The sequence below is a fragment of the Anomaloglossus baeobatrachus genome, chromosome 12, assembly GCF_048569485.1.
Source record: "Anomaloglossus baeobatrachus isolate aAnoBae1 chromosome 12, aAnoBae1.hap1, whole genome shotgun sequence".
Lineage (NCBI taxonomy): Eukaryota > Metazoa > Chordata > Amphibia > Anura > Aromobatidae > Anomaloglossus > Anomaloglossus baeobatrachus.
This window is the reverse complement of record NC_134364.1, coordinates 67,653,688-67,673,612: the sequence shown is the minus strand read 5'-3', so window position 1 is coordinate 67,673,612 and position 19,925 is coordinate 67,653,688. Positions and strand designations below refer to the sequence as shown.

The window sequence follows — 19,925 nt, the reverse complement described above, 5'->3', positions numbered from 1 at the left end:
CAAGGCAAAACCCCGACTGTAATGTGTCACTTTTTTGGGGACAGCATATGGCACCGCCCTGATTGAACACTGCCTGCTCGAGTCCGGGTTGTCCAGCAACATCAAGGTCGAGCAGCTGACGGCGGACACAGGTCAGTGACTGATTTTATGGTTATATTTTTTTGATGGTGAACTCAATAGGTTCGATTTTAGTGCTACATGACCTATTCGGTATTTGAGGCCACACTATGCCAAATGAGGCTTCTTGAAGGGGATTAGAAAAGAATGGCTGCCTTATTCTGAAAACTACACCACCACTGTCCACAGGTTGTGTCTGGTATTGCAGCAGTGAATGGTGCAGAGCTGCAGTACCACTCCCGACGCTGTGGATTGGTGGCACTTTTCTCGTGAGATACAAAAGAACTTTGTTTTTTTACCATTGACCACATGCTCCTCATTTTTAGACTTGGAAAAGGTTCATTCAGCTTTGAGGAAGGCGGAGGAATACATGGAAAATACATCCCATTTTACAGGAAAGGTAAGATGATGAGGTCTGCCACTTATTTACAGGCCGCAAGTGCAGAAGTCGAGCGTTTCTTCTGCAGACGACCTCACATACATGTCATTTATTGAGAATGATGGGAGCTGTTGTTAGATGGTGATGACCTTCTATTTTGTATATCAAACAGGGCTACATTATCCAGAAGAGAGAGAAGAAGCCGAGCCTGGAGCCGCACAACCCCACCGAAGATATTCTCACGTGAGGATTGATGCATCCACAATGGTCGTGTCACAGCTTGTCCCTGGTTGTGACACTACAACTCCCAGCATATTCTGGGTCACTGTCATTTTCTACACATGTAATGGTGGAATATCTGTCCCCCATTATTAAAGCCCTAAAGCGATCGTTCCCCATAGTAAATAATCAATTTACAGCTCGTATTCCGGGGAGCAACTATATTGGGTGCCGTTTCCCTCAAACTCCTGGAGCTTTAAATGTCCCCATGGCCCAAATGAGAAATATGAGAAGACCCTTGATAAGTGAGGGCTCCTGCTAGAGGTTTTACATTGGGGCCTATGAGCTCCTCGTTACGCCACTGCTTTTATTATTCTAATACAAGACAATGCCGAAAATTTCAAGTTGTTTTCTGATTGGTTGATTCTCTGTTGCTTTTTCCATGCACAAGATTTTATTATTTTGTAAATCACTTTTTATTTTATTTTATTTTTTTTAACACAATATTGTGGAAAGTTATTGGTGGATTATTGTTTACACTTAGGTATGAAGAATTTCATCCGTTCCTCTTCACACAGCACGGAAACTGCCCATATGTGGAATTTGACAATTTTGATAAGGTACGTCCACATTACAGGGTAGGTGGGCACTTCTCCGAGCACCATTTCTGACTACTCCACCTGTAGCATGGCACATGTATTAGATTGGATCTTAGTTGTGGCCATTGCTGTCGGTATTGGTCACCTGGAGAGAGGCTCTGGTTGACCTCCTCTACTTTAAATTATGGTGAAAACACACACACACACACACACACACACACACACACACACACACACACACACACACACACACATTTTGCATTTGGACCCATTGGCTTGGGGTTACGCCATTATCCACTGCGATGACCTTTACTGCAGCATTCGCACATAAAGGAGTGGGCAATCAAGGGAAGGGGCGAAGTCTACATCTTGTGTGCGGTGTCAAAGTACATTAAGGAGCTGTAGTGGCCATTTTACTCTTTGCTCAGGATCCTTCTTCACAATTTCCCCAGTGTCCACTGCATTACTCGTCATCATTGCACATATACTTGTGTCTCATTTATACATCGATTTGATATAAAGTCATACTCTGACTCCTGTCCACCTGCGGAGGTGACGTCCCGTCTACTGATACCACAAGGTTGCAGGTGATGTCTGCAGATATCATGCCCAGTATATTGCCCCCGCGCTATTCTAAGGAATACAGGTATTAGCAGATGTGATGTTGTCAGCCTCATGATGTGGAAGTGAGCAGAGCCAGAAGATTCCTTTAAGAGGTAGACCATTATTTTTCTTGCTTTTTGTTCTTGAAGGCAGTTGATGAATTTTACTCCAAGTTGGAAGGTCAGAAGATTGATCTGAAAGCCTTACAGCAGGTACACGGCATAGTTTATATTATGTCCTGTAAAATTTCTTTATTCCAGTAGTGCAGAAATTCCAGACCCAGAAATACAAACTTCTAGTTTTGCTTTTTGCCCTTTTCACTTTTAGGAGAAACAAGCCCTGAAAAAATTGGACAACGTCCGTAAAGACCACGAGCAGCGTCTGGAGTCTCTGCACATTGCTCAGGTACGTGCGCCTTCATGATGGCGGCTCTCGGACACAATGCGCAGTGTCTCATCATCGTGCCATGAACTTGTAGGAAATTGACAAAGCCAAAGGAGAGCTCATCGAAATGAACCTGAACATTGTGGATCGCGCGGTGCAAATCGTACGCAGCGCCTTGGCCAATCAGATCGACTGGACGGAGATTGGGGTCATCGTGAAGGAGGCGCAGGCTCAGGGAGACCCCGTTGCCCTCGCCATCAAGGAGCTGAAGCTGAAGACAAATCACATCACCATGCTGCTGAAGTAAGTGGGCATGGCTCCTGCACTTAGAGAGGTGTCCCAAGGTGGTGCTACCTTCTAAGAAGGTCATTATGTCCCCCTCTATAAGGGATGGTGACCCTAGTCCTTAAATCCAGTCATTATGGGGACCAGCAGCCATACAGGCGGTGTGGCTCCTGCTATGGCCCAATATGCAGTCACCTGGGACTTTGCCTATCACTACGAGGTCAATAAAATAATATATGTCTTAAATAAATGTTATCTCCATCTGCAGAAATCCGTACACGTTATCTGAAGAAGACGAGGATGAAGAGGTTGATGAAAAACTGGAAATCGACGAGCCAAAAGGAAAGAAAAAAAAGGGCAAAAACAAACCGCACCCAAAGAAAACGCAGAAGAACAAACCCACACTGGTGGATGTGGACCTCAGCCTGTCTGCCTATGCCAATGCCAAAAAGTGAGTCTGAACACGTCCAATAGAAAGGCTGCTGTACTATACTGCCCCTAGAGGCCACATGTATGTTAGCACATTACAAGGAACATTATCCGCCTGGCAGACGTCATACTGATTTATTTATTTGAAGGTATTATGATCACAAGCGACATGCAGCCAAGAAAACTCAGAAAACGGTGGAAGCTGCAGAAAAGGTAAAATCTATTAGATTGGAATTGCTTAAGGCTGAATCATAAGTGAGGATTGAACAACGCACAATGGTTATTTTTATGTCACAGGCTTTCAAATCGGCAGAAAAGAAAACCAAACAGACGCTGAAAGAGGTGCAGACTGTCAGCACCATCCAGAAAGCCCGGAAAGTGTACTGGTAAGACCACTAGATATCAGTGTATAGGGTCAGGGCATTAGCATGTGCCTGATGGGAGTCCCCGGCAGCCTGTGCCTGATGGGAGTCCCCGGCAGCCTGTGCCTGATGGGAGTCCCCGGCAGCCTGTGCCTGATGGGAGTCCCCGGCAGCCTGTGCCTGATGGGAGTCCCCGGCAGCCTGTGCCTGATGGGAGTCCCCGGCAGCCTGTGCCTGATGGGAGTCCCCGGCAGCCTGTGCCTGATGGGAGTCCCCGGCAGCCTGTGCCTGATGGGAGTCCCCGGCAGCCTGTGCCTGATGGGAGTCCCCGGCAGCCTGTGCCTGATGGGAGTCCCCGGCAGCCTGTGCCTGATGGGAGTCCCCGGCAGCCTGTGCCTGATGGGAGTCCCCGGCAGCCTGTGCCTGATGGGAGTCCCCGGCCCTGTACCAAACTAATCTCCAGAGCTAGAACAGCCCTTGGCACCTGCGGCAGATTGCAGCATTAGTGCTGGCGCTGTGTTGAATGCCAAGTTCGTATTCAGTTCTTGCTACAATATAGGTTTCTTATATCATCAGGTTTGAAAAATTTCTGTGGTTTATAAGCTCTGAAAATTACCTGGTCATAGCTGGAAGAGACCAGCAACAGAATGAGATGATTGTGAAGAGATACCTGCGACCTGGTGAGCAACTCGGATATTATTTTGTACATCCTGCTATGTGTGTGGGTGTGTATATGTATGTACAGTATATCACAAAAGTGAGTACACCCCATCACAGTTTGTAAATATTTTATTATCTTTTCATGGGACAACACTGCAGATCTGCCCCTGTGATACAATGTACAGTGTCAGTGCGCAGCTTGTATAACAGTGTAAATAATTCACCACACACCCATTAATGTCTAACCCGCTGGCAACAAAAGTGAGTACACCCCTAAGTGAAAAATAGCCAAATTGTGCCCAAAGTGTTCATATTCTGTGTGGCCACCATTATTTTCAAAGATGTTCTGCATTATTATGATGTAGTGCATTGCAGAGAATAATTGCAGCATGAGAAAAGTGTTGTGAAGACAGGAGTAAGAGGTTTGGATTATGGAAGATGTTGTCCGATCATAAGCAGAATGAAGAGAAAGATAGTGTGGTAGACAGAGGAGGAAGGGATGTATGGCAGCGCAGCACTGTGAAGAGGACAGTTGGGGTGGTAAAAGAGAGAGGAGAGGTAGGGCAGCGCAGCACTGTGGAGAGGATAGTTAGTGTGGTAGAAGAGAAGATGTAGGGCAGTGGAGCACTGTGGAGAAGACTGTTAGTGTGGTAGAAGAGAGAAGATGTAGGGCAGCGCAGCACTAGGAAAAAGACGGGTTAGGGTGGTAGAAGAGAGAGGAGATGTGGGCAGCACAACACTGCGGACAGCTTTGTAGGTGAGGGTGAGAATTTTATGTTGGGAAGGGATTGCTTTTATAATATTGAGCCCCACTCTTAAGCCAAACTTCATGGCAGGTGTGCTGTTTTGGAGGGAGAAGAGAATCTACTGCTAACTGAAGAACATGCCGCTGTAGGTGGTATAAGAGGATATTCTGCCATGGAGGGAAATGAGAGAATGTGCTGCTATGGGTGGAGGGTGATCGGTGATATTAGGAGGGGGCAACTATTATTTTACTACCAGTAACTCAAGAGACTGCACTGACTGGCTCAGGACATCACCGGTGGGTTATCAAGAACATATTATTGTAACTACAGAAGGTAAGTATGACATTGCCAGCTCTTCACAATGACATTACAAAGGAAACCACATGACTCGTTGTTTGCGAGGCCCGGTAGATATCAGACTATCCCGGCAGCTATACATAGGAGCAGTGGTGGCCCATACTTGAAGTGGGGCATGTCACCTTAAAGGCTTCATACTAGATGAAAAGACTATGACTGCCTGAGGTCACAAGCCCTGATAACATTGATGACTTAAAGGGGATGCTCAAGACTTGGAAACCCTTTCTTAGATGCAACAGGGCCCCATCTAAAATTAAAATTGTACTCTCCTGCAAAATCGACAGCATTCCAGTGATGTCAGCGCTGTACCTGCTGATGCGTACAGGACACTGTCACGTGAGCGCTGCAGCCTGTCTGTGTCTAGTGATGGGTTGCAGCGCTCACACTTCCCTCTATTGAAATTAGGATGTCTGAGGAATGAGCCTAAACATGACCCGTGGGGTCACTGCATTGCTAAAAATTACAGCGGATGGTGACATTTAAGGTCTTAACACCTAGTTTGAAGTAATGCCACATTGTGAGTGTCTCTAATCCAGTGATGGGAGATAAAACTGCTGCGTTAGAGGCTACACCCGTACCGGGGCCCTTTGGGGCAAGACAGTCTTGCAGTTCTGTGCCAAACTATAATAATTTTTATGCCGGGATGTTTGTTCTGGATATCTGTAACATAAGGTCTCTTCTATGTCTAGGTGATATCTACGTGCACGCTGACCTGCATGGGGCCACAAGCTGCGTCATTAAGAATCCCACAGGTAACAAACTACACAGATTTAATCTTTATTCTATTATCAGTTATTATATATGATCTATATTCATTATATTGTAATGTTTAAGAGATTTACTCTAAAGGGGGTCTCAGGCGTAAACACAACCATAGGAGAGGATGGAGTCTGCACACGTCAGCTATCCTTGGATCCATTTCCTTAACTTGTAGTGCAAAACAATAAGTTAGTGTCCACCTACTTGGACATTTTGCTGAATTGAAGCACAAGGTTTCATTGTGTTGTACGTATGATGGACTTGAATTGAGAATTCCAGATTCGTGACACAATGTCCTTTCTCTTTCGCTTCATTGGGGGACACAGGAGACACAATGTTCTTTTATATGACTCCTGTAGAGAGACTGTAACACAACAAGAACAGACCAGCCCCATTCACCCTGCTCTGTAATGTGTTTCCTTAGGTGAGCCGGTGCCCCCCCGAAGCCTAACAGAAGCTGGCACTATGGCGGTGTGCTACAGTGCTGCATGGGATGCCCGGGTCATTACCAGTGCCTGGTGGGTCCATCATAATCAGGTATTGTACTGATGTTCTGTTGTGTAAAATTATAGGGATTATCTGCAGACATCCTAAAGGGGAAGCCTCTACTCGGGACCCCCCGCCATGAGCCAAAATGTAGAGTTGCACTACACTATAGATGAATCGATTTGCAGGACCGTATTCCAGTGTCCTCATCAGTCGTCCATGCCCTATGAACCATCTCTTACCTGCCGACATCCCCGACCCTTCAGATTAGCCGGTCTGACGCCACATTTAGTGTACATCACACTGCAATAATGAGTTTGCTCCAGGCCAACTGAGGACGCCGGCAGGTCAGAAGCGGTTCACCGGGCAAGGACTACTAATGTGGCCGCTGGACCAGGGTTCACTCATCTCTTCTCTGTAGAAGCGGCTTCTGTTCTTATGAACATTTTCCTGAATGGCCGCCATGTCCTTTAGCATGTAGCGACCACCTGCCTTTACCCCACAAAACTAAATGTTTTCCCAGGGGATGTGGAGAATGAGATCTAGGGGTCATATTCCGAAAAGGCAGGCGAGACATAAATGCAACTACATGTTTTTATAATGTCCATTTCAGGTGTCAAAGACAGCTCCAACAGGAGAGTACCTGACCACCGGAAGCTTCATGATCCGAGGTGAGGATGTCACGACACCTTCATGCTGTTGTCACTAAATCCCTGATATCTGCAGCACTTTGTCACACTGGAACCTTTCTTTTAGGAAAAAAGAATTTCCTTCCACCCTCTTACCTAATGATGGGATTCGGGTTTCTTTTCAAGGTTTGTACATCCATAGACTCATGTACGTTAGAGACTAATTTGTCATCTCTTACTTATGTTGTGTATAACTCTGTTTATGACTTTGACGCCTGGACAGCAGAGGGTTAAATGTAGCTTGTAGGATTAGATTTGGGCTGTTTTGTAACAATGCCATTACCTGAGGATATGATTTTTTTTCTTTTAGGTAGATGAGGCTTGTGTTTGGAGACACAAAGGTGAGCGCAAAGTGAAAGTGCAGGATGAAGATCTAGAAAGCGTGACAAGCAGTAATACAGAGCTGGCAGCGGAAGAGAGTGAGCCACTGGGTGAGGAAGTGACGGCATTACATTAACGAGATAGCACATAGAAATATATAATGAAAGGATTGTTTGCTGCCCTCTGGTGCCAATCGATGGCATTGCATTATAATTTTCTGCACATAGCTGGTATTACACTTTACAATCTGCCATAACCTATTATTAGGAATTATGTCTATGAAACTAACATTTGTAGTAAAAAAAATTCATCAGCACTGAACAATCACGAGTGCTGAATCTCACAATTGTGCTTCCGCTTACAGAAGCTCCTGAAGAAGACACTGACAGCAGCAGTGAAAACGAGGAGGAAGACGAGGCTCACAACAACAAGGACGGCGCTGAACCTAAGTATGAGGACATTGCTAATCACGAACAGGTCTCAGATGGGCACTCGGATGAAGAGAGTGACGCTGGGAGCTCACATTCTACAGAAAATCTCAGCACAGTGAAAGAAGAGGAAGAAGTAGCCTACCCCGATACAGCCATAGACTTGTCCCATCTCCATGCAAAGAGGTAGTTTCTTATGGAGTCTCATAAACGCCGTAGGACGTTACCCCTCTAATCCCTTATCTAACCATTGCAATTCTTTGTAGGACACTGAACAAACCGGCTGTAGTGCATCATGGCGATCTAGCAGAGGGGGTGAGATCTAATTATTGGTGTATCCACAGAGTCCTTAATTGTTTTTTGTGTGTTTTTTTTTCTGTTAACCCTTTCTTCTCCCCATTAGAATGACAAGTCTGTTGGTCGGAAACACTTATCAGCAAAAGAGAGACGGTAAGTGACACTTTTAGGAGCTGATACATACATTGTATCATATATATCTTCTCACCGCCGTTAACTTGAGAGCGGCGGCAGCTATAGGCATAGAAGTGGTGTCTAGGTATAGTAAAGTAGCCATGCGCTACGCAATGAAACCACCTATAGAGCCACCTGGTGGAAAACAACGGAGTTAGCATTTTTATCTCAAACGGAACGAGATGGAGAAAAAAGTGAATTAAAAAATTGTAGGGCATAATCAATTCAATTCGAATCGACACCTTACATACAGAAATGCTATGATTAAAACGTGTAAAACTCACAAGGCTGCGGATGTGAAGCGATACCTCATGGAGACCTTCCTACAAGTCATTGGGTATGGTGGCTGTGTGGAGTGGCCTCCACGCTCACCTGACCTGACCCCATTGGACTTCTTTCTGTGAAGTCACATCAAACAGCAGGTGTATGCGACCCCTCCACCAACATTGCAGGGCCTACGACGACGTATCACAGATGCTTGTGCAAACGTGTCACCTACCATATTGCACAACGTGCAGCAAGATACAGTATGCTGTGCAGAGTCCAGATGTGCATTGCAGCTGACGGGGGCCACTTTTGAGCATCAAAGTTAAATGAGCGCCATATGCGTGACCAGCATTCAATGTTTTGGGGGTCATAGGTATCATAGCATTTCTGTATTGCATTGATGATGCCCTACAATTTATCATTCACTTTTTTTCTCTCTCGTTCCGTTTTCGAGATAAAGAAGGGAATTTTGTTTACTTACCGTAAATTCCTTTTCTTCTAGCTCCAATTGGGAGACCCAGACAATTGGGTGTATAGCTACTGCCTCCGGAGGCCGCACAAAGTACTACACTTAAAAGTGTAAGGCCCCTCCCCTTCTGGCTATACACCCCCCCGTGGGAGCACGGGTCCTTCAGTTTTAGTGCAAAAGCAAGAAGGAGGAAAGCCAATAACTGTTTCAAAAACAAATTCAATCCGATAAACAATATCGGAGAACGTAAGTTATTAACATGAACAACATGTGCACCCGAAAAACAAATACCCTCAGAAAAACAGGGCGGGTGCTGGGTCTCCCAATTGGAGCTAGAAGAAAAGGAATTTACGGTAAGTAAACAAAATTCCCTTCTTCTTTTTCGCTCCTAATTGGGAGACCCAGACAATTGGGACGTCCAAAAGCAGTCCCTGGGTGGGTAAAATAATACCTCGCGATCGGGCTGTCAGGCAGCCCTTTCTTACAGGTGGGCCACCGCCGCCTGCAGGACTTGTCTACCTAGGCTGGCATCCGCCGAAGCGTAGGTATGCACCTGATAATGCTTGGTGAAAGTGTGCAGACTCGACCAGGTAGCCGCCTGGCACACCTGCTGAGCCGTAGCCTGATGCCGTAATGCCCAGGACGCACCCACGGCTCTGGTAGAATGGGCCTTCAGTCCAGAAGGAGTCGGAAGCCCAGCAGAACGGTAGGCGTGAAGAATTGGTTCCTTGATCCACCGCGCAAGGGTGGATTTGGAAGCTTGCGACCCTTTATGCTGACCAGCGACCAGGATAAAGAGTGCATCCGAACGGCGCAGAGACGCCGTGCGGGAAATGTAGATCCTGAGTGCTCTCACCAGGTACAACAGATGTAAACCCTTTTCAAATTGGTGAACTGGATGCGGACACAAAGATGGTAAAGTGATATCCTGATTGAGATGAAAGGAAGATACCACCTTGGGAAGAAACTCTGGAATTGGACGCAGTACTACCTTGTCTTGGTGAAACACCAGGAAGGGAGATTTGCAAGATAACGCCGCCAGCTCTGACACTCTCCGAAGAGACGTGACCGCCACCAGAAAAGCCACTTTCTGTGAAAGCCGAGAAAAGGAAATCTCCTTCATAGGCTCGAAAGGCGGCTTCTGGAGAGCAATCAGAACCTTGTTCAGATCCCAGGGTTCCAATGGCCGCTTGTAAGGGGGAATGATATGACAAACCCCTTGCAGGAACGTGCGTACCTTAGGAAGTCGCGCCAGGCGCTTCTGAAAGAATACGGATAGCGCAGAGACTTGTCCTTTAAGGGAGCTAAGCGACAAACCTTTTTCCAACCCAGACTGCAGGAAGGAAAGAAAAATAGGCAATGCAAATGGCCAGGGAGAAACTCCCTGAGCAGAGCACCAAGATAAGAATATCTTCCACGTTCTGTGGTAGATCTTGGCGGAGGATGGTTTCCTAGCCTGTCTCATGGTGGCAACAACATCATGAGATAAACCTGAGGTCCCTAGGAACCAGGACTCAATGGCCACACAGTCAGGTTCAGGGCCGCAGAATTCAGATGGAAAAACGGCCCTTGAGACAGCAAGTCTGGACGGCCTGGTAGCGCCCACGGTTGTCCTACCGTGAGATGCCACAGATCCGGGTACCACGACCTCCTTGGCCAGTCTGGAGCGACGAGAATGGCGCAACGGCAGTCGGACCTGATTTTGCGGATCACTCTGGGCAACAATGCCAGAGGTGGGAACACATAAGGTAGTCGGAACTGCGACCAATCCTGAACTAAGGCGTCTGCCGCCAGAGCTCGGTGATCGTGAGACCGTGCCATGAAAACCGGGACCTTGTTGTTGTGCCGTGACGCCATCAGGTCGACGTCCGGCATCCCCCAGCGGCGACAGATCTCCTGAAACACGTCCGGGTGAAGGGACCATTCCCCTGCGTCCATGCCCTGGGGACTGAGAAAGTCTGCTTCCCAGTTTTCCACGCCTGGGATGTGAACTGCGGATATGGTGGATGCTGTGTTTTCCACCCACGTCAGAATCCGCCGGACTTCTTGAAAGGCTTGTCGACTGCGTGTTCCCCCTTGGTGGTTGATGTACGCCACCGCTGTGGAATTGTCCGACTGAATCCGGATCTGCTTGCCCTCCAGCCACTTTTGGAAGGCTCGCAGAGCAAGATAGACTGCTCTGATTTCCAGAACATTGATCTGAAGGGTGGACTCTCTCTGAGTCCACGTACCCTGAGCCCTGTGGTGAAGAAACACTGCTCCCCACCCTGATAGGCTCGCATCTGTCGTGACCACCGCCCAGGATGGGGGTAGGAACGACTTTCCTTTTGACAATGAGGTGGGAAGAAGCCACCATCGGAGAGAGTCCTTGGTTGCCTGAGAGAGGGAGACATCCCTGTCGAGGGACGTCGACTTCCCGTCCCATTGGCGGAGAATGTCCCATTGTAGAGGGCGCAGATGAAACTGCGCGAAAGGGACTGCTTCCATTGCTGCCACCATCTTCCCTAGGAAATGCATGAGGCGCCTCAAGGAGTGGGACTGGTTCTGCAGGAGAGATTGCACCCCTGTCTGCAGAGAGCACTGCTTGTCCAGTGGAAGCTTCACTATCGCTGAGAGAGTATGAAACTCCATGCCAAGATATGTTAGTGATTGGGTCGGGGTTAGATTTGACTTTGAAAAGTTGATAATCCACCCGAAACTCTGGAGAGTCTTCAGTGCCACGTTCAGACTGTGTTGGCATGCCTCTTGAGAGGGTGCCTTTTATAAGTAGATCGTCCAAATACGGGATCACGGAGTGACCCTGCGAGTGCAGGACAGCTACTACTGCTGCCATGACCTTGGTGAAGACCCGAGGGGCTGTTGCCAGCCCGAAAGGTAACGCTACGAACTGCAGGTGTTCGCTTTTTATAACGAAGCGTAGAAAACGCTGATGCTCTGGCGCAATCGGCACGTGAAGATAAGCATCCTTGATGTCTATTGATGCTAAGAAATCTCCTTGAGACATTGAGGCTATGACGGAGCGGAGAGATTCCATCCGGAACCTCCTGGTTTTTACGTGTTTGTTGAGCAGCTTTAGATCCAGGACGGGCCGAAAGGACCCGTCCTTCTTTGGCACCACAAACAGATTGGAGTAAAAACCGTGACCTTGTTCCTGAAGAGGAACGGAAGTCACCACTCCTTCCGCCTTTAGAGCGGCCACCGCCTGCAGCAGAGCATCGGCTCGGTCGGGCGGTGGGGAAGTTCTGAAGAAACGAGTTGGAGGACGAGAGCTGAACTCTATCCTGTACCCGTGAGACAGAATGTCCCTCACCCAACGGTCTTTGACCTGTGACAGCCAAATGCCACCAAAGCGGGAGAGCCTGCCACCGACCGAGGATGCGGAGAGAGGAGGCTGAAAGTCATGAGGAAGCCGTCTTGGTAACGGTTCTTCCTGCTGTCTTTTTTGGGCGTGACTGCGTCCGCCAAGAATCTGAGCCTCTCTGATCCTTTTGAGTCCTCTTGGACGAGGAGAATTGGGACCTGCCTGAGCCTCGAAAGGACCGAAAACCAGACTGACCCCTCCTTTGTTGGGGCTTGTTTTGTCTGTGTTGAGGTAAGGATGAGTCCTTACCCTTGGAGTGTTTAATGATTTCATCCAAACGCTCCCCAAACAATCGGTCACGAGAAAAGGGCAAACTGGTTAAGCACTTCTTGGAAGCAGAATCTGCTTTCCATTCTCTCAATCACAGGGCTCTGCGCAAAACCACGGAGTTGGCTGACGCCACCGCCGTACGGCTCGTAGAGTCCAGGACAGCATTAATCGCGTAAGACGCGAATGCAGACATTTGAGAGGTCAATGGTGCCACCTGCGGGGCAGATGTACGTGTGACCGAGTCGACTTGTATAAGCCCAGCTGAAATAGCTTGGAGTGCCCATACGGCTGCGAAAGCTGGCGCCAACGACGCTCCAATAGCTTCATAGATGGATTTCAGCCAGAGTTCCATCTGCCTGTCAGTGGCATCTTTAAGTGCCGCTCCATCTTCTACTGCAACTAAGGATCTAGCTGCAAGCCTGGAGATTGGAGGGTCCACCTTGGGACACTGGGTCCAACCCTTGACCACGTCAGGGGGAAAAGGATAGCGTGTATCTTTAAGCCGTTTAGAAAACCGCTTCTCAGGATAAGCGTGGTGTTTCTGGATAGCGTCTCTAAAGTCAGCGTGGTCCAGAAAAGTGCTTAATTTACGCTTGGGATATCTGAAATGGAATTTCTCCTGCTGTGAAGCTGCCTCCTCCTCAGTAGGAGCTGGCGGAGAAATATCTAACATCCTATTGATGGACGCTATAAGATCATTCACTATGGCGTCACCATCCGGTGTATTCAGATTGAGAGCGGACCCAGGATCAGAATCCTGATCAGTTAAATCCGCCTCATCACCCATAGATTCGTCCCGCTGGGATCCTGACCAGTGAGACGAAGTTGAGGGCCCCTCATAACGAGCCCGCTTAGGTTGTCTGGGACTGTCGTCCGAGTCAGAATCGTCACCCTGGGGTGAATGTGACACCCCCGGAGCTTGGAAGTGTTCCAGCTGAGGGGGACCAGGGAGCAATGATGCCACAGTGTCCATGGTCTGAGTTACTGGTCTAGACTGCAATGTTTCAAGAATCTTTGACATGGTCATAGACAATCTGTCAGCAAAAGCTGCAAACTCTATTCCTGTCACCTGGACAGCATTCACAGGTGGTACACCCTGGGTCACGTCCAGCAGAGGCCCCGGCTGTGCAAGTTGCACAGGGGCCGAGCACTGCACACAATGGGGGTCAGTGGAACCTGCCGGTAGAGCAGCCCCACATGCGGTACAGGCAGCATATAATGTCTGTGCCTTGGCACCCTTGCGTTTTGTGGACGACATGCTGTTGCCTCCTTGTAATCTAGGAGGGTATATAGCCGAGAATCACCAGCGACCGTACAGTACAAGTATTTGCAAACACAAAATACTCAGTATACAAACGGCACAAGTGGGGGTGAGCCCTTGAGGGCTGCTTACCGCCCGCTGAACAGCGGGTATGAGGCCGTAGAATCCCGTGTCTGGGTCTCCCCGTCTCCCCTCTGCAGCTCAGCGTGCAGGCAGGAATGGCTGCCGGCGTTCTGTGAAGAGGGGCGGACCGTGGGCGTGCCACAAACAAAGAGCGGGAAACTGCGTCCTACTGTGCCTGGTGTGAGGGCTGGAGTATGTAAAAAAGACTCCAGCCCTCAGCGCTGATGCTCTGTACAGCGTCCCGCCCTCCTCCTGACTGGCAGGTGCGGAGGCGGGAACGAACGAACTAGGCCGCAAAAGCCGGGGACTGTAGTAATAAGCGCGGCCGTGATATATGCACGGCCAGCGCGGAAGTCCCCGGCGCACCACAAGTCCCAGCCGCGTCGCAGTCCCAGCGGCCGGCGCGACCGTTCTCCCTGAGTCTACCCACTCAGCTAAGCTGAAGTGAGGAAATGGCACAAGCGCAGCAGCGCTGTTGTCCCCGGCGCACTAACACACCCAGCAATGCTGCGGTGTGCGCGCGTATGCACGGGGACACAGAGTACCTTGACGGAGCAGGGCCATGTCCCTGACGATACTCAGCTCCAAATCCAGCGGCTTCTCCAGGGGCTGCGGATGGAGCACGGTCTCTGTGCCTGGAGACCGGTAAAATCCCACCTCGCCCAGAGCCCTAATGGGGATGGGGAAGGAATCAGCATGTGGGCTCCAGCCTCCGTACCCGCAATGGGTACCTCAACCTTAACAAGCACCACCGACAGAAAGTGGGGTGAGAAGGGAGCATGCTGGGGACCCTTGTATGGGTCCTCTTTTCTTCCATCCGACATAGTCAGCAGCTGCTGCTGACTAAACAGTGGAGCTATGCGTGCGTGTCTGACCTCCTTCGCACAAAGCAAAAAACTGAAGGACCCGTGCTCCCACGGGGGGGGTGTATAGCCAGAAGGGGAGGGGCCTTACACTTTTAAGTGTAGTACTTTGTGCGGCCTCCGGAGGCAGTAGCTATACACCCAATTGTCTGGGTCTCCCAATTAGGAGCGAAAAAGAAAATGCTAACTCCGTTGTTTTCCACCAGGTGACGCTATAGGTGGTTTCATTGCGTAGCGTATGGCTACTTTACTATACCTAGACACCACTTCTATGCCTATAGCTGCCGCCGTTCTCAAGTTAATGGCGGTGGACAAGATATGGGTAGACACACTGTATAACAAGCAGAGCTGCATAGGATGGAGGGTTTATCTTCTCTGATGGGAACCATCTTTGTCAGACTGGGTCTAAGACAGTATAACATTGCTATAGTCTTATCCTACCCATCAGTAAGGCCGTTTTCTTCGGCGCTCCATTGGGAGACCCAGACGATTGGGTGTATAGCTACTGCCTCCGGAGGCCACACAAAGCATTACACTAAAAAGTGCAAGGCCCCTCCCCTTCTGGCTATACACCCCCAGTGGGATCACTGGCTCACCAGTTTTCTGCTTTGTGCGAAGGAGGTCAGACATCCACGCATAGCTCCACTGTTTAGTCAGCAGCAGCTGCTGACTATGTCGGATGGAAGAAAAGAGGGCCCATATAGGGCCCCCAGCATGCTCCCTTCTCACCCCGCTTGTGGTTTGTAAGGTTGAGGTACCTATTGCTGGTACGGCGGCTGGAGCCCACATGCTGTTTTCCTTCCACATCCCCCTGAGGGGCTCTGAGGAAGTGGGATCTTACCGGCCCCAAAGCCCTGAGGCCGGGCTCCATCCACAGACCCATTGAACCTGCTGGATACGGAGCTGGGTACCGTTCAGGGACATGGCCCTGCACCATTCAGGTACTCTGTGTCCCCGTACACACAGGCACAGCACACTCCAGACTTGCTGGGTGTGCTAGTGCGCCGGGGACAGTAAAGGGTTACAGTCACTGCAGCCTAGCTGAGTGACTTTATGTATGGGGAACTACCGCGCCGGACGCTCCGGGAGCGGCGGCGCGGCTGGGACTTGTAGTGCGCCGGGGACTTAGCGCCGACCGCGCTTTTACGGCGGCGGCGCTTATAAATCCAGTCCCCGGCTTTTGCGGCCTAGCTCCGCTTCGTTCCCGCCCCGACCCTGTCAATCAGGGTAGGGGAGAGACGCTGTACAATCAGCAGCGCCGAGGGCTGGAGCCTTATTTACATGCTCCAGCCCTCTCACTGGACACTGTGGGACGCCGGTTTCCCGCTCTGACTTGGGGGCACGCCCACGGCCCGCCCCTACTCACACGAGCTGGAGAAGGACGCCGGCAGCCATTCCTGCAGTCCGAGCTGAGAGATCGGACTCTGGGCAACCAGGCACAGGACTAGGGCGACCACACACCCGCTTATAGGCGGGCGGTAAGCGGCACCTGAAGTGCTGACCCCACTAAATACCGCAGTTGTCCATTTGTATTTTTATGCTTACACTGCATAGGTCGCTATTTTTGGCTATATGCCCTCTTAGATGGCGACACATCAGCGGCAGGAAAGCAGGGGTGCTAAGGCACAGGCTTTCTATGCTGCTTGTATTGCATGTACTGAAGTGTTCATGTGTATTTATGCTTGTATGCTATACACTGCACTGTACGGTCGCTAGTCTGGGCTATTTTCGCCTAGAATGACTAGACTACAGCAGCAGAAAAGCAGGGGTGCTGAGGCACAGGTTTTTTCTATGCTGCTTGTATTGCAGGGGTTGCAGTGTTCATTTGTACTTATGCTTGTATGCTATACATTGCACTGTATGGTCGATATTCTGGGCTATATTCCCCTAGATGGCTAGTCTACAGCAGCAGAAAAGCAGGGGTGCCAAGGCACAGGCTTTCTATGCTGCTTGTATTGCATGTGCTGCAGTGTTCATTGTACTTTATGCTTGTATGCAGGGCCGTATTTACCATTAGGCACCCGTGGTCCGGTGCCTAGGGCGGCAGATTGTGAGGGGCGGCACCTTCTGGCAGCAAAAAAAAAAAAAAAAAAATTTTTTTTTTTTTTTTTTTTACATTTTTTTTTTTGTGGCCGCCGAGCACAGGGAGCTGATTGACCCCGGAACTGCCGGCGCCTGCACTTCCGGGGTCACAGGCGCGCGCCAATCAGCTCCTTCCTCTGTGCTGCGTCCACTGCTGTGTGGACGTCACATGCAGAGCTCACAGCAGGACGCCGCGGAGGACGCCGTGATGGAAGCCGGTGTCAGAAGAGGATACTCACGTGAGCCAGGAAGATGGCGGCGGGAACTGGAGCAGGTAAGTGGATTCATAAGGAGCGTGGGAGTGTCTCTAATGCAGACCAGAGATCTGCGCATGCGGGGGGGGGGGGGGGGAGGCGGCAAAGGCAGATACTGGAGGGAGGCAGAGGCTGAGACTGGGGGGAGGCTGGAGGGAGGCAGAGGCTGAGACTGGGGGGAGGCAGTGGCTGAGACTGGGGGGAGGCTGGAGGGAGGCAGAGGCTGAGACTGGAGAGAGGCAGAGGCTGAGACTGGGGGGAGGCTGGAGGGAGGCAGAGGCTGAGACTGTGGGGAGGCTGGAGGGAGGCAGAGGCTGAGACTGGGGGAGGCTGGAGGGAGGCAGAGGCAGAGACTGGGGGGGGCTGGAGGGAGGCAGAGACTGGGGGGAGGCTGGAGGGAGGCAGAGGCTGAGACGGGGGGAGGCTGGAGGGAGGCAGAGGCTGAGACTGGGGGAGGCTGGAGAGAGGCAGAGGCTGAGACTGGGGGGAGGCTGGAGGGAGGCAGAGGCAGAGACTGGGGGGAGGCTGGAGGGAGGCAGAGTCAGAGACTGGGGGCAGGCTGGAGGGAGGCAGAGGCAGAGACTGGGGGGAGGCTGGAGGGAGGCAGAGGCTGAGACTGGAGGGAGGCTGAGACTGGGGGGAGGCTGGAGGGAGGCAGAGGCTGAGACTGGAGGGAGGCTGAGACTGGGGGGAGGCTGGAGGGAGACTGAGGCTGAGACTGGGGGGAGGCTGGAGGGAGGCTGAGGCTGAGACTGGAGGGAGGCTGAGGCTGGGGGGAGGCTGGAGGGAGGCAGAGACTGGGGGGAGGCTGGAGGGAGGCTGAGGCTGAGACTGGAGGGAGGCAGAGGCTGAGACTGGAGAGAGGCAGAGGCTGAGACTGGGGGGAGGCTGGAGGGAGGCAGAGGCTGAGACTGGAGAGAGGCAGAGGCTGAGACTGGGGGGAGGTTGGAGGGAGGCAGAGGCTGAGACTGGAGGGAGGCAGAGGCTGAGACTGTGGAGAGGCTGGAGGGAGGCAGAGGCTGAGACTGGGGGAGGCTGGAGGGAGGCAGAGGCAGAGACTGGGGGGAGGCTGGAGGGAGGCAGAGGCAGAGACTGGGAAGAGGCTGGAGGGAGGCAGAGGCTGAGACTGGGGGGAGGCTGGAGAGAGGCAGAGGCTGAGACTGGGGGAGGCTGGAGGGAGGCAGAGGCAGAGACTGGGGGGAGGCTGGAGGGAGGCAGAGGCAGAGACTGGGGGAGGCTGGAGGGAGGCAGAGGCAGAGACTGGGGGGAGGCTGGAGGGAGGCAGAGGCAGAGACTGGGGGGAGGCTGGAGGGAGGCAGAGGCAGAGACTGGGGGGAGGTTGGAGGGAGGCAGAGGCTGAGACTGGGGGGAGGTTGGAGGGAGGCAGAGGCTGAGACTGGAGGGAGGCAGAGGCTGAGACTGTGGGGAGGCTGGAGGGAGGCAGAGGCTGAGACTGGGGGAGGCTGGAGGGAGGCAGAGGCAGAGACTGGGGGGAGGCTGGAGGGAGGCAGAGGCAGAGACTGGGGGGAGGCTGGAAGGAGGCAGAGGCTGAGACTGGGGGGAGGCTGGAGAGAGGCAGAGGCTGAGACTGGGGGGAGGCTGGAGGGAGGCAGAGGCAGAGACTGGGGGGCGGCTGGAGGGAGGCAGAGGCAGAGACTGGGGGGAGGCTGGAGGGAGGCAGAGGCAGAGACTGGGGGGAGGCTGGAGGGAGGCAGAGGCAGAGACTGGGGGGAGGCTGGAGGGAGGCAGAGGCAGAGACTGGGGGGAGGCTGGAGGGAGGCAGAGGCAGAGACTGGAGGGAGGCAGAGGCTGAGACTGGAGGGAGGCAGAGGCTGAGACTGGGGGGAGGCTGGAGGGAGGCAGAGGCTGAGACTGGAGAGAGGCAGAGGCTGAGACTGGGGGGAGGTTGGAGGGAGGCAGAGGCTGAGACTGGAGGGAGGCAGAGGCTGAGACTGTGGGGAGGCTGGAGGGAGGCAGAGGCTGAGACTGGAGAGAGGCAGAGGCTGAGACTGGGGGGAGGCTGGAGGGAGGCAGAGGCTGAGACTGGAGAGAGGCAGAGGCTGAGACTGTGGGGAGGCTGGAGGGAGGCAGAGGCTGAGACTGGGGGAGGCTGGAGGGAGGCAGAGGCAGAGACTGGGGGGAGGCTGGAGGGAGGCAGAGGCAGAGACTGGGAAGAGGCTGGAGGGAGGCAGAGGCTGAGACTGGGGGGAGGCTGGAGGGAGGCAGAGGCAGAGACTGGGGGGAAGCTGGAGGGAGGCAGAGGCAGAGACTGAGGGGAGGCTGGAGGGAGGCAGAGACTGGGGGGGAGGCTGGAGGGAGGCAGAGGCAGAGACTGGGGGGAGGCTGGAGGGAGGCAGAGTCAGAGACTGGGGGCAGGCTGGAGTGAGGCAGAGGCAGAGACTGGGGGGAGGCTGGAGGGAGACTGAGGCTGAGACTGGGGGGAGGCTGGAGGGAGGCTGAGGCTGAGACTGGAGGGAGGCTGAGGCTGAGACTGGGGGGAGGCTGGAGGGAGGCAGAGGCAGAGACTGGGGGGAGGCTGGAGGGAGGCTGAGGCTGAGACTGGAGGGAGGCTGAGGCTGAGACTTGAGGGAGGCTGAGGCTGAGACTGGAGGGAGGCTGGAGGGAGGCTGAGGCGGAGACTGGGGCAGGCTGAGGCTGGGGGGAGGCAAAGGCTGAGACTG

General features: G+C 52.0%; 1 protein-coding gene across 1 annotated transcript in view; it reads left to right on the top strand.

Annotated features, from left to right (window-relative positions):
• The window catches only part of NEMF (nuclear export mediator factor), a 73,248-nt gene that overhangs the window by 5,607 nt on the left and 47,716 nt on the right, over positions 1 to 19,925 (top strand). Inside the window, exons 7-25 of the mRNA XM_075330151.1 lie at positions 45 to 131; positions 444 to 517; positions 669 to 739; positions 1,260 to 1,335; positions 2,067 to 2,129; positions 2,245 to 2,322; positions 2,396 to 2,604; positions 2,855 to 3,037; positions 3,165 to 3,228; positions 3,313 to 3,401; positions 3,954 to 4,057; positions 5,830 to 5,892; positions 6,324 to 6,436; positions 6,999 to 7,056; positions 7,142 to 7,200; positions 7,385 to 7,505; positions 7,760 to 8,009; positions 8,090 to 8,138; positions 8,227 to 8,273. Coding sequence (XP_075186266.1) covers positions 45 to 131; positions 444 to 517; positions 669 to 739; positions 1,260 to 1,335; positions 2,067 to 2,129; positions 2,245 to 2,322; positions 2,396 to 2,604; positions 2,855 to 3,037; positions 3,165 to 3,228; positions 3,313 to 3,401; positions 3,954 to 4,057; positions 5,830 to 5,892; positions 6,324 to 6,436; positions 6,999 to 7,056; positions 7,142 to 7,200; positions 7,385 to 7,505; positions 7,760 to 8,009; positions 8,090 to 8,138; positions 8,227 to 8,273 — 1,858 coding nt within the window. The remainder of the gene's footprint in view (positions 1 to 44; positions 132 to 443; positions 518 to 668; positions 740 to 1,259; positions 1,336 to 2,066; positions 2,130 to 2,244; positions 2,323 to 2,395; positions 2,605 to 2,854; positions 3,038 to 3,164; positions 3,229 to 3,312; positions 3,402 to 3,953; positions 4,058 to 5,829; positions 5,893 to 6,323; positions 6,437 to 6,998; positions 7,057 to 7,141; positions 7,201 to 7,384; positions 7,506 to 7,759; positions 8,010 to 8,089; positions 8,139 to 8,226; positions 8,274 to 19,925) is intronic.